The sequence below is a fragment of the Zootoca vivipara genome, chromosome 13 (assembly GCF_963506605.1).
Source record: "Zootoca vivipara chromosome 13, rZooViv1.1, whole genome shotgun sequence".
NCBI classification, from domain to species: domain Eukaryota; kingdom Metazoa; phylum Chordata; class Lepidosauria; order Squamata; family Lacertidae; genus Zootoca; species Zootoca vivipara.
In genome coordinates this window covers 32,527,097-32,540,078 of record NC_083288.1, presented here as the reverse complement: position 1 = coordinate 32,540,078, position 12,982 = coordinate 32,527,097, and the positions used below count along the sequence as shown (strand labels likewise).

General features: G+C 42.0%; 1 protein-coding gene across 1 annotated transcript; it reads left to right on the top strand.

The window, feature by feature from the left end:
* Positions 1–16: 16 nt before the first annotated feature.
* LOC118095442 (vomeronasal type-2 receptor 26-like) lies at positions 17–11,092 on the top strand. Its single transcript, XM_060281222.1, has 8 exons — positions 17–24; positions 1,526–1,669; positions 3,074–3,365; positions 4,484–4,566; positions 5,281–5,344; positions 6,272–6,418; positions 8,642–8,768; positions 10,191–11,092. The coding sequence occupies exons 1-8, from the start codon at positions 17–19 to the stop codon at positions 11,090–11,092; spliced, it is 1,767 nt and encodes a 588-aa protein (XP_060137205.1).
* Positions 11,093–12,982: the final 1,890 nt, after the last annotated feature.

Genomic DNA, 12,982 nt, shown 5'->3' with positions numbered 1-12,982 from the left:
TTTTTGAGTGTTGAATATGCACAAGTAAGTGAGAACTGGTCAAGGTTACGTCCCTTAACATGATACCTCGGGCGTCAGCGTCAGGATGACCTTCACATACCACTTCGCAGGGACAAAAGACGGGAATTCCCGCCCACGCCCTGCTTAAGTAGCACAGGACACGCCCCCAGAACAACCGGATTGGCTGGCCTGGTCGCAGCGTGGGCGGCAATCCCACCTATCACTCAGGGGCTGAGCTCCCAGCCCCTGCATGCGTGGTGGAGTTGTGACAGCCCGCAACTACACCTCCTCTTCAGGGTGGAAGTGGCTTTGCAATGGTACTAAGAAACATAGCTGCACCAACCGCACTCTAACAATCTGAGTGGAGGGACTGATAACCATCTGGAGCAGGGGTCAGCAAACTTTTCCAGCAGGGGGCCGGTCCACTGTCCCTAAGACCTTGTGGTGGGGTGGGCTATATTTTGAAAAAATAATAATGAATGAATTCCTATGCCCCACAAATAACCAAGAGATGCATTTTAAATAAAAGGACACATTCTACTCATGTAGAAACACCAGGCAGGCCCCACAAATAACCTGGAGATACATTTTAAATAAAAGGACACATTCTACTCATGTAAAAACATGCTGATTCCCAGACAGTCTGTGGGCTGGATTTAGAAGGCGATTGGGCCGCATCCGGCCCCTGGGCCTTAGTTTGGGGAACCCTGATCTGGAGCAAGGGCTTAGACATTTTGTATGCTCTTTTTCCACATCTCCCACTCTAAAGAAGATACTTGTAGAACATCTTCTAAGCCCTCTAGTTTAGTGCTGCTGCTACGGAATGCCTATGAATCACAATTGTGAGCAATATGTTTGCATTTGTGAATGAGAATCTGCCAGGACTCCCTCTCATTCAAGGAGTTGAAGCACTCTTATTTTCAATCTTTCCATTTATAAAATCAATCAAAACTTTTAAAACATGAATCTTATATCTAGTCCCACACCAAAGACTTGTATTTCCATAGTTCCTTCCTTGCCATAGGCCAGTCCAAGCCCACCATGATTATTTCTGTTCAAATAGGTTCAAAACTTCTGCTAACACACAATAAATATAATCTTCTTCAAATCCACAGTCTCCTGTCTTTGGCTTGGGAATTACTTCACCTATTAATTATCATAAAGACTGTAATCAATTCTACTGCTTAAAATTAAAATCAAGAAATCATATAGTATGTGAAGGATGTCATAAATATACCTTCTTGCATTCAGAGAAAGATTTAGGCACCCGAAACAGGAACATAACTATGATTACTGATATTTGTGTTCAGGGATCTTGATTTCAGGTTTCTTAGAAAACTGTCTGAACATTCTGGTCAGGCCATTAAAATCATATTCCTTCTGGATAGTGTCATATATAAAAAGAAGAAGAACCTACAAATATAGAAGAATAATGAGCATTACTACTCAGCATAATGGCATTAGTGGTTTTGCTGCTGGTACTGCTTCTCCATATAACATCTGAAACTCACATTCGTATGTGCAGGGTCCAGCACCCACCTCAGCCTGTTCACAAATACTATCAGAATGGAGAATTCATTATTGGTGTCATTGCTTCTCAAAGTTTCATTCTGTCTAGCTCAATAGACTTCACTGAACAGCCGCCTCCAACATTGAATGAAGACTTAATGTGAGGAAGTGCTGACTTTTTTAATTTAAAAAATCCAATTCCTTCCTTTCCTTTTGTCCCCTTTCTTTTCTTTTGGGAGGGGAGGTATTGCAGTAAGATCAGTTTTTGGAGCATCAGGCTCCCAGTAGTGAATTATGGTGTTAGATTGTAATAATGCTAAAACAATTAAGGAAAAGGGACCCCTCACCGTTAAGTCCATTTGCAGACAACTCTGGGGCTGCGGCGCTCATCTCGCTTTACTGGACGAGGGAGCCGGCGTTTGTGTGCAGACAGCTTCCGGGTAATGTACCAGAGCAGCGCACGGAAACACCATTTACCTTCCCACCAGAGCAGTACCTATTTATCTACTTGCACTTGATGTGCGTTCGAACTGCTAGGTGGGCAGGAGCTGGGACCGAGCAACGGGAGCTCGCCCCATCGCGGGGATTCGAACTGCCAACCTTCTGATCAGCAAGCCCTAGGCTCAGTGGTTTAGACCACAGCGCCACCCGCATCCCACTAATACAATTAAATCAATGCAAAAAAGAGGGGGGGAGAAACTGATTTAATTTTATATGGCCACAGAAGTCACCTTATGCCTGATAATGATGGGTCCATGGCACTGGCTTTGGCCTCATATTAATGCTCAATGGAGGGGGATCCAATTAATCATTGGAATGGAGTAGCTATGCTAGAACTGTTTAAAGCACTATCTTATCCTATTTTATCAATTCCTGCATGTCACCAAGTTCCTCCAATTCACTTACACATTGTCCCATCTTACACCTTCCTTTCTCACCTTATGCATTCATCCTCTGTAAATATTCCTTCCTATGCTGTAGAAAGTAAATGAGATTGCTTCACAATTTGTTTCTTTAGTTTGATCAAAATAATAGGAATCTATCAGCCAATGGAAGTGTGATATTATTTAATTAAATTATATTAGTTCCTCCATCCTCTGTTTTATTTCCTCTTCTTGTACAAATCTGTTGAATTAAACTTTTTATTTTGTTACAAATATGTATAAATACCTGTCTATGAAAGGTAAATAAAAAGAGCAAAAGGTAAGACATTGGGTGATGAATCCTGAAAGAATGTTATCAGTAGAAAGAGTATTGTATTAGAATACCATTGCAAAGAGTGGATATGTTTGAAACTGCATTAAATCACATTTTCAAATTGATTTCAAACGCATGGATCATTTTAGTGCATTCTACTCTAAATAGGACTTTACCAGAGATGTATCAGTGTTGCATTTTTAATTATAAACAGTGATATTGTCAGCTGTTTAATATTTTTGTACAGTAATTTGCATTCAAATAAGCCTCTATACTGAAATAATCCTGGTGATGAATAGGCAGATCAGAGTGGCATCTTCTTGTTCTTCTTATATCCTTCTGATACACAATGAAACTATCATTCTAGTATAGTACCTAATAATTACCAACACATCCTGGCCTTGGCCTTCTCGGTAAAGGAGATCAATGAAAACCCTCAGCTCTTACCCAATATCACCTTGGGCTTCCACATTTATGACAGCTATTTCAATGCCAAGGCGACCTATCATGCCACTATACTACTTACGTCAACTCTGGAGAAATTTGTCCCCAATTACATATGCAATATTCAGAATAATCTAATAGCCGTTATTGGGGGACTGGACTCCGAAATCTCCCTTCATGTGGCAAATGCCTTGGATATTTACAAGATTCCACAGGTAGGATGTACATGTGTGTTGATATTGTTGATATTATTGCCATTGCTTTTTTTTCTGGGGGGACACAGGGGGATGCATGCCGCTAAACATTTTTTGAATCCAAGTTTGGCCTCATTGAAGGGCATTATTTCAATATGAGTAGGAAAATGAGAGTACCCCTAAACATATTTTTTTTAAAGCACTATTATTTTTATTAAGCTCAATTTATGTGCATGACACCTTAGTAAGAACAGATATGGCAGGTTCCCACCCCAAGGCAACTAAAATACTGTATATTCCGGCATATAAGATGACTGGGTGTATAAGACAACCCACAACTTTTCCAGTTAAAATATAGAGGTTGGGATACACTCGCTGTATAAGAAATACGACCCGGCGTATAAGACGACCCCCACCTTTTGAGAAGATTTTCCTGGGTTAAAAAGTAGTCTTATACCAGGAACATACAGTATAACAAAATAGAGCAGGGAAGCAACAGAGCAAATAGTGAAATGGTAGCATAGATAATAGGTAGAGGATTAATATGTGAGTATTAGAGTAACACATACTTTGGTTTAGTTGCAGTAAGTAAATGGAATGGGGCAGTGGTTCCAAGTCACTGACAATTGCTATGGATCTTGGCAAACCACTTAATAGTTTTTCTGTGTTGTGTGCCAATTGTAATATTCTGTGTTGTGTTATATTTAATTGTACAGACGCACCACCAAACCCCTGAATGCAGCTTGTGGCCACTTGGACTAAGACAGGCATCCCCAAACTTTGGCCCTCCAGATGTTTTGAACTACAATTCCCATCTTCACCAACCACTGGTCCTATTAGCTAGGGATCATGGGAGTTCTAGGCCAAAACATCTGGAGGGTGCAGTTTGGGGATGCCTGGACTAAGGGATAGGTAGTTCAAAGGTATATAACCAGAAATGTCCAAATCAAGAGATTCAGGTTCAGGCAAAACATCTGAGAATGTCTTGTTGGATAGCTACGCAACCCCTTCAAAAATACGTAGAAAAACAATTTCCAGTCTACATCTAATTTACAGTTTGATGATAAGGACAATTGACATAAGTTACTGCAGAAATATAAGCATCTTATTTTCCATTTCCACTTTCCATTTATCTTTAGCTAACATACAGCCCTGCTCCAGTGATGAATGATAAAACTCCAGGCCTTCCCTTCTACCAGATGGTCCCTAATGAAGCCATTCAGTATATAGGGATTCTTTCTTTACTTCTGCATTTTGGGTGGACATGGATTGGGCTTGTTGTTATGGATACCTCAGATGGAGAAAGATTTGTGCAAACTGTAGTTCCACTGTTTTCCCAGAATGGGGTCTGTTTTGCTTTCATAAAAAGAATTCCAATATTGACTTTTGTTGCTGACATTAAGAATGTGCTAGAAGAGGGCGCAGAAATACATGATGAAGTGATGGGCAGCAAAGCCAATGTATTGGTTGCCTATGGGGAATCTTATTCCTTGGCATTTTTTAGATTTCTTCCATATATATCACAACAAGAACACAAGTCAAGTAAATCCAAAGGTAAAGTCTGGATAGGAACGGCGCAGGTAGAACATACTTCATTTGTTTTTCAAAAGTCATGGGATGATGAACTCTTCTACGGTGCTGTCGCCTTCAGAATTCACTCTAATGATGTCCCACGGTTTCATGAGTTTGTTGAGAGCATAAATCCATTCAGCAGGGCAGGAGATGGTTTTATCTGGGACTTCTGGCAAAATGCCTTTGGCTGTGGGTTTCCAATGCATGCTCTGGATGAGGAGAAGTGGGACTTTTGCACTGGGAAGGAGAAGCTGGAGAGCCTCCCTCATTCTTTTTTTGAAATGAGCATGACTGGCCATAGCTACAGCATCTACAATGCTGTCTATGTTGTCGCCAATGCTTTGCATAAAATGTCCTTCACTAGACTCAAGCGAAGTGCAGTGATGGAGGAAGATGGACTGAAACATCAAAAACGACTGTCATTGCAGGTAAGTAACTTAAAGTTTTCTTGTAGACGAGCAGAATATTTTGAATGAAATAATAGGTCATAATGTGCAAACAAAATGTTTGCTAAGTTCTTTATGATCTCACATTTTCATCTTAATTCTAGCTCCCGCAATCCAGAATGAAGGGGGGGGGGAGTTCATATTTCATTCAGCAATCTTGTCTCTTCTTCCTGGGGCCTATGAGGTTAACATCAGCCCAGATCATACTGCTGCAGCTTTGGCTCACATTGTATCACCTCCTGTGTTGTTTAGTGCAGTGATGGACAGACTCCATCTTCCCACATCTTCACAGCAATGAACTAGTGTTATTTCAATAGCTTAAATTGGTGAACGGGTTGGTGAAATGTGCACAGCTATTCAAAGTACAGTGGTGCCTCGCTAGATGAAATTAATTCGTTCCACGGGTCTTTTCTTATAGCGAAAAATTCGTCTAGCGAATCCCATAGGAATGCATTGAATTTTTTTTTGAATTTTTTTTTTGCCCATAGGAATGCATTAATTGAATTTCAATGCATTCCTATGGGAAACCGTGATTCGCTAGGCGAATTCTTCGTAAAATGCATTCGTCTAGCGAGGCAAGCTCCACTCGAAAAATCCTATCGTTAAGCAGCAATTTCGTTAAGCAGGGCATTCGTTAAGCGAGGCACCACTGTATTTCAAACTATTTAGTTTGAAAGATCCAACCCCATCACTCAGGAAAAACCCCATGATCAGGAAAAAATGTTCAAGCATTAATGGGTTTAAACAACAACACAGACTTTTGACTGTGACCTACATTGTGAGGTTGCTTTATTTTGACAACTGCTACCAATGTTCTTTGGTATCCCTTTCAATGTAGCTCCATCATTTCCTGAGAAGTATCTCATTTAACAACAGCGTGGGGGAAATGGTTTCCTTTGACAATAACAGTTTGTAGCTGGATTTGATGTTACCAACTGGGTTAATTCTGGAGACGAACCTGTAGTGAAAGTTGGGAGGATGGATCCCAAGTCTCACCTAGGCCCAGTGTTTACCATCAATGAAGATGCCATAACATGGCACATTTGGTTTAACCAGGTAAGATTCACCAGTCAGCAATTTGGTATCTATTCTTTAAAACTTGTAGGAGAAGAAGGTCACTGTCTTTGTGTATGTATGTGTGTCTCTGTGTACTTTTAAAATTTTGCTAAATAAGGGCAAATTCCAAAAAAGGTAATTACAGTGGTACCTCTACTTACGAATTTAATGCGTTCCAAACGCACATTTGTAAGTCGAAAAAAATTGTAAGTTGAATCCCATAGGAATGCATTGGGAGAAAAAATTCGTAAGTAGAAGCAACCCTATCTAAAAATTCGTAAGTAGAAAAAAATCCTATCTAAACCACATCCAAGATGGCGGACGGAGCTCCATTCCTAAGTAGAAACATTTGTAAGTAGAGTTATTCGTAAGTAGAGGTACTACTGTAATGTGAATAGAAACACAAGAAATGTATGGAAACTTATATCAACTAATAATAACAATAAACCTTTTTATTGTCACTACACCACCTGTGTACAGTGAAATTAAACAAGCCCCCCCCCATACATTCAGTCTTGTTCGCACTTTGTGTGCTTGTCGGAAGTCAATTGCACCACTATTTCTTTTTTATTCAGCAGCCCAACAGCCCATGGATAAAAGCTGTTCTTTAACCTGTTGGTGTGGCTGACTATACTTCTGTATCTCCTGCCCAAAGGTAGGAGATTAAAGATGTGCTGGCTGGGGTGTGAGTCATCCCTGAGAATTTTTTCTCACTCTCCTGAGGCAGTGGTCTCCTGCGATGTCATCTAGTGAACTCAGGGGACAGCCCATGATATCATGTGCTGTATTCATCACCCTCTGTAGGGACTTCCTGTCGGTGGCTGTCAAACCAGCGTACCACACTGTAATATAGTATGAAAGGACACTTTCTATTGTTGACCGGTAGAAAGAGATCAGCAATTTTTTGTTTGACATTGTTCTTACGCAAGACCCTGAGGAAATGGTGTCTCTGTTGGGCCTTTCTAACCACCTGGGTTGTATTGATTTTCCAGGTGAGGTCTTCACTAAGGTAAACTCCCAGGAATTTAAAGGAAGAGTCTCTCTCCACACAGCACTCCCCCTGATATACAACGGGGCTAGTTCCCCTCTCTTGCTACGAAAGTCCAACACCATCTCCTTTGTCTTACTGATATTTAGGTGCAAGTTGTTCTCTAGGCACCATGTTGAGACTTTTTTAACCTCCTCCCTATACGCTGATTCATCTCCACCTGTAATTGGACCCATTATGGTGGTATCATCTGCAAACTTAATAATTACAGGGGATGGATTGGATGAAATGCAGTCATATGTATACAATGAGTACAGGTAGGGACTCAGCACACATCCCTGTGGGGTGCCAGTGCTGAGCTTCAGAGAGGTAGATGTAGCAGGCCCAATCCTCACTATTTGTGTGTGATCCCTCAGAAAGTCTTTAATCCAATCACAGATGGTGGAAGAAAGGTCCAGGTCCATCAGCTTTTAAATAAGAATGCCTGGAAGGATGGTATTAAAAGCCGAGCTATAATCAATAAGCAGCATTCTGACATAATTCGCCGGTCTCTCGAGATGACTCGCTGCAAGGTGATAAGCTGTGGCTATGGTATCATCTGTTGACCTATTTCTCCTATAAGTGAAATGGTGTTCATCAAAATCCGGTGGAAAACATGTCTTAAGGTGTTGAAGAACCAGTCTCTGAAAGCATTTCATCACTACAGATGTTGATGCCATGGGTCTGTAGTCATTTAGGGAGTTAATTGCTGTTTCTTTGGGACTGGGACAATGGTGGCTGCTTTCAAACATGATGGTACACAAGCAGCCTGCAGGGAGATGTTAAAAATCTTTGTCAGGACCTCTGCTAATTGATCAGCGCAGTTTTTTACAACTGACCATTGGAAAATTATTATTTATTTTAAATATATGATGGGCCTCAGCTGTTTTATCCCAAAAGTAGCACAGTACAGTGGTACCTCGGTTTGTGACCGCAATCTGTTTCATGGAGGCAGTCGCTCGCTGAAGACATACTCCTGCACATGTGCGCGCTGCGCAGATTGCATCTGCGCATCCGACGTCGTGGAACCCGGATGTAAACACTTTCAGGTCCATGGCAGTTGCTCGCCGAAGCTGTCACTTGCCGAGGTAGGTGTAAACCGAGGTTTTACTGTAGTATGGGATGAAGCCATGAAAAAATGAATCCCATGGATGTATGCACGTCCAGTAAAAGTCTTCTTTATTTTTTATGACTAGACACAACCTCTTTCTGTATGTACTGAAAGTTGCCATCCTGGTTCCAGCAAGAAAGTGAAGGAGGGGGAGCCATTTTGCTGTTATGATTGCATCCCATGTCCAGAAGGGAAGATTTCAGCTCAGGATGGTAAGAAATAGAGATTGGATGCAACCCGACATAGCATACAAACTTGTTTTGTTTTATTCTGTTTGGACTGGATGTGAACCTACAGAAGAATAAAAAATAATTTGTAATGTATCTCTGGAGAACCATGTATATTATATTACTCATATTCAAATAGCCTTCATTGGGTGTTCAGCCAGGATACATGAACGCAAACAGGTATATGGAGATAGGCATGTGCAATATCCCTTCCCCCGAAATATCACTAGCCACACCTCCTCCACTCCTGACTTTTGTGTGATCAAAAGAAAAGTCTGAAGGAGCCTTGTCAGTCCATTTGCCAGAACATGTTTATAAGCCTCCTTGTGAAGAGGAGCTCTGATAAGGCCCCATTCCTGATCACGAGGATACCGGTACTTGTAAGCATACCAACAAATGCATGTACACATCACTAGAATGGGATGAATTGAGTTTTTCCCATTTCATGTTGGTTTCTCAGATATACACTAACAAGTCTATTACTACAGCTGTGCATGTGATTCAGCTGACCCACACCTGGCAGATTTGGGGTGTTCTGGGTGTCACTCAACTTGGCTTGAGACAGCTTTGGATTGTTGAAGGTTGGTGACCCAGAATAACCCAGGGCTGCCTGAAGGAAAGGCTTAAGGCAGGAAGGAAAGGCAGGAGTTAGAGGGGAAGAAGGAGATACTGCATAAATAAAGTAGGCTGGATCTACTTGGCCGTTCATGTATTCCCCAGTGAAGGTAGGAGTGGGACGGGATGGAGAAGGAGTTGGAATTTGGGGTGCAGGCTTTCTCATTTAGCTTCTCTTTCCTGGCTATTATCTCCCTCTTCATGCTCACCGCCCCACCCCTTGATGCAATACCAAGCAGAATGAAATCCTTCACTTAGGAACTGGTAAGCAAGTGATTCCACCCTACAGGGTTTGGGTTGCTCCTCCTTCCTATGAGTCATCCCTTCCAGGGAGGTACTTGTGCAAGAGGAATAATATGCTCCATGCAAATCAGATCCTTTACTAAGTTGAAGATTGAATCCTACATACTGCTCCTTCACTAGGGGCTTCTCTGTTCGGAGCACCCTTGTTAAGAAGCTGAACACCACAGGATTGAACCTTCCTGCTCTCAGTGCGATGATGTCTACTCCCTATATCTCTTTTACACACACAAACACATTATTCTTTTGGCTGTAAGCTACCTCAACTCATTTAAATATAAGTGTTAGGTATAAATAATAAACTCATTATGAACTTGTATCTTGAAAAAGCTACACTTAGAAAACTGGACCTCTATCACCTATCTCTTATCTATCGATCTATCGATCTGTATCTATCTATCTATCTATCTATCTATCTATCTATCTATCTATCTATCTATCTTTGGTGAGATGTGTACCACTTTAATCAAAGGGAAATAACTTTTTTTCCAGATATGAGTGATTGTCATGAATGCACAGATGAGAATTATCCAAACAAAAACAGAGATTGGTGTATTCCCAAGAATGTAAGTTACCTGACATTTGAAGAACCTTTGGGGTTCACTTTAGCATGTTTGTCTCTTTCATTTTGTTTGATCACAGCTCTGGTCCTGGTGACCTTTATGAAGCACCATGACACCCCTATTGTCAAAGCCAACAACCGGGACCTCACCTACATTCTCCTGATCTCCCTCCTACTCTGCTTCATTTGTGCATTGCTATTCATTGGCAAACCTTGGAAGGTGACATGTCTCCTCCGGCAAACTGCTTTTGGCATCATTTTCTCACTGGCTGTTTCTTGTGTGCTGGCAAAAACCATCACAGTTGTCCTGGCTTTCATGGCCACTAAGCCAGGATCGAGGGTGAAGAAATGGATTGGGAAAAGCCTTGCCTATTCCATTGTGATCTCCTGTTCTGTCATTCAAGCAGGCACCTGCCTTGTGTGGCTGGCAACCAATCCTCCATTCCCAAATGTTGACATGCACTCTGTGTCTGATGAAATTATACTAGAATGTAATGAGGGGTCTGTGACTATGTTTTACTGTGTTCTTGGCTACATGGGCTTCCTGGCCACTGTCAGTTTCACTGTAGCTTTCTTTGCCAGGAAGTTACCTGACAGTTTCAATGAAGCAAAGTTTATCACTTTCAGTATGCTGGTCTTCTGTAGCGTTTGGTTATCTTTTGTTCCAACTTACTTGAGCACTAAAGGGAAATACATGGTAGCAGTGGAGATCTTTTCTATCTTAACCTCTAGTGCTGGGCTGCTGGGCTGTATCTTTTCTCCAAAATGTTACATTATTTTGTTGAGGCCTGAGCTGAATGATAGGGGCCTGCTAATAAGAAGAAAGTCTTAAAGAATGTACTTGTCTGTGTCTTGTTTATTGCCTATGATACAGTGGTGTTTGTTGCATTTATATAATGTATTATCATGTGTTGCTGTAAGAAACAGCTTTATGTATCTCTACCAACTCACATTCCTCAAGACTCTTTTTCAAATTCTTCATGAATTTCATAAATTCCTCAGACTTTTTAAACCTTTGGATTTGAGTTAAATGCATTGTCGGATAAGTCAGACATATAATGCCCTCATCCAATGTATGTATTTATTTCTTTATTGCATGAAATTTATATACTGTTTGATCATAAAAACCTCAAAGCTAGGGCTCACACTCATCTGCTATTTCAATAGTAGCACTTCCCATAGAGTCCTGAACAAAACTGGAAGAAGTGGTTACCTCTGCCAGTACACCAACCCAAACTCTGCCAGCTTCCATGGATAAACTGACAGATGCTTTCAGCTAAAGCATCCATGGCAGATGGATATCCAACCTCTGCTTAAAAACCTCCAATGAAGGAAACTCCATAACCTCAGAAAGGAGTCCATTCCAGTGTCAAACAATTCCTATTGTCAGAAAGCTCTTCCTGATGTTGAGTCAGAAACTCATTTCTTGTAATTCGAATCCATCGGATTGAGTCCTTTCAGTGCATCTGGATCTTTGTAAGTGTTACATTTGTCCCAACTGAAATTCGTTTTCCAAATGTGGACCCAGTTCTCCAATCTATGAAGGCCATCTTGAATCCTAATTAGCTACCCCTCTCAGTTGGGTGTTGTGACGGATTGATCTTAGTTTAAGGGTTTGGGAATATCTCCAGGGTGTTAAGAGTTAAGTTACCCTCTCTCCGTTAGAGTGACAGTTGGCTGCAGAGAGGCGGGACATTCCGCTCTTTAAAAGGAGGCAGCAGCCATTGGTCAGGAGGAGAGGGCGGGGGAGAGTGGTGACTGGAAGCAGAGGGTGTGGGGCCAGGGTAGTGGTGGTTAGGAGAGAACAAGTAGGAATTACAGTTATACATCTGAATGAAGAAAGCATACTGTAAACAAATGAAATACTGAAACAGTTATGTTATATAATAAATAAAGCTTAGTTCTTGTTGTGCTAAGAAATATCGTCGACTGTTTGATCCAGCAGGGTGGGCGGGCTCAAAAGGTGGTGAACTCGAAGAAAGGGACACTATGACTGACAAGGTGATAAGTCAGGTCCTTGAGTCAGCCAAAAGAGGGGTGAAGGGACGAAAAAGCTCAGGAGTGCCAATTGTTGCCCTGTGTGCTGAGGTAACAGTAACAGGGAGGGACCCTAAGTGAGGGAAGCCCTGGACTGAAGGCAAAAAGGAGCTTTATTCCCAGTAACCCAGAGCCAAGCTTGCAACTGGCCACGGTAGCTGGATAGGTGTTCCCTTGTTGTTAAGAGACCCTTAGAGAAAAGGGAAATTCCTAATTTAGGCGGACCTCAAGAGTCTGATGTAGAAGGGAGTTTAAGAAGGTCCCGATCTTCACCACAGAGAAATAATGACCGCTTCCCCAACATAAAGGGGAGGCACATTTTGCGCAGTCGCGTGCAGCCATCCCTGGGATCCCTGAGGCAGTCCTGGAAGTTTGGAGGCTGGCACTGCCTACCTGAGGCTGGAGGCTGGAGTCGCCTCCCACTCAGTCAGCCGACCAATCCGGCCGAAGGGAGGCGTGCCAGGGGGATCGGCCAGGTAGGATCAGGTAGGCTTACCTGCACACAAAGAAGAGGAGCCATTCTTTGGAAGCAGCCGACGGATTCAGAGCTTTCCCACCCTCCACTCCCTAACTTTATGCTTGCTTTACAGGTTATTTACTTCCACAGGCTTCTTGCGTTTCAGGTTTTTCTTCCACAGGCGTACACGCACGCAGGCGCTGCTACGACCGGTCGCTGTTAAAGGGC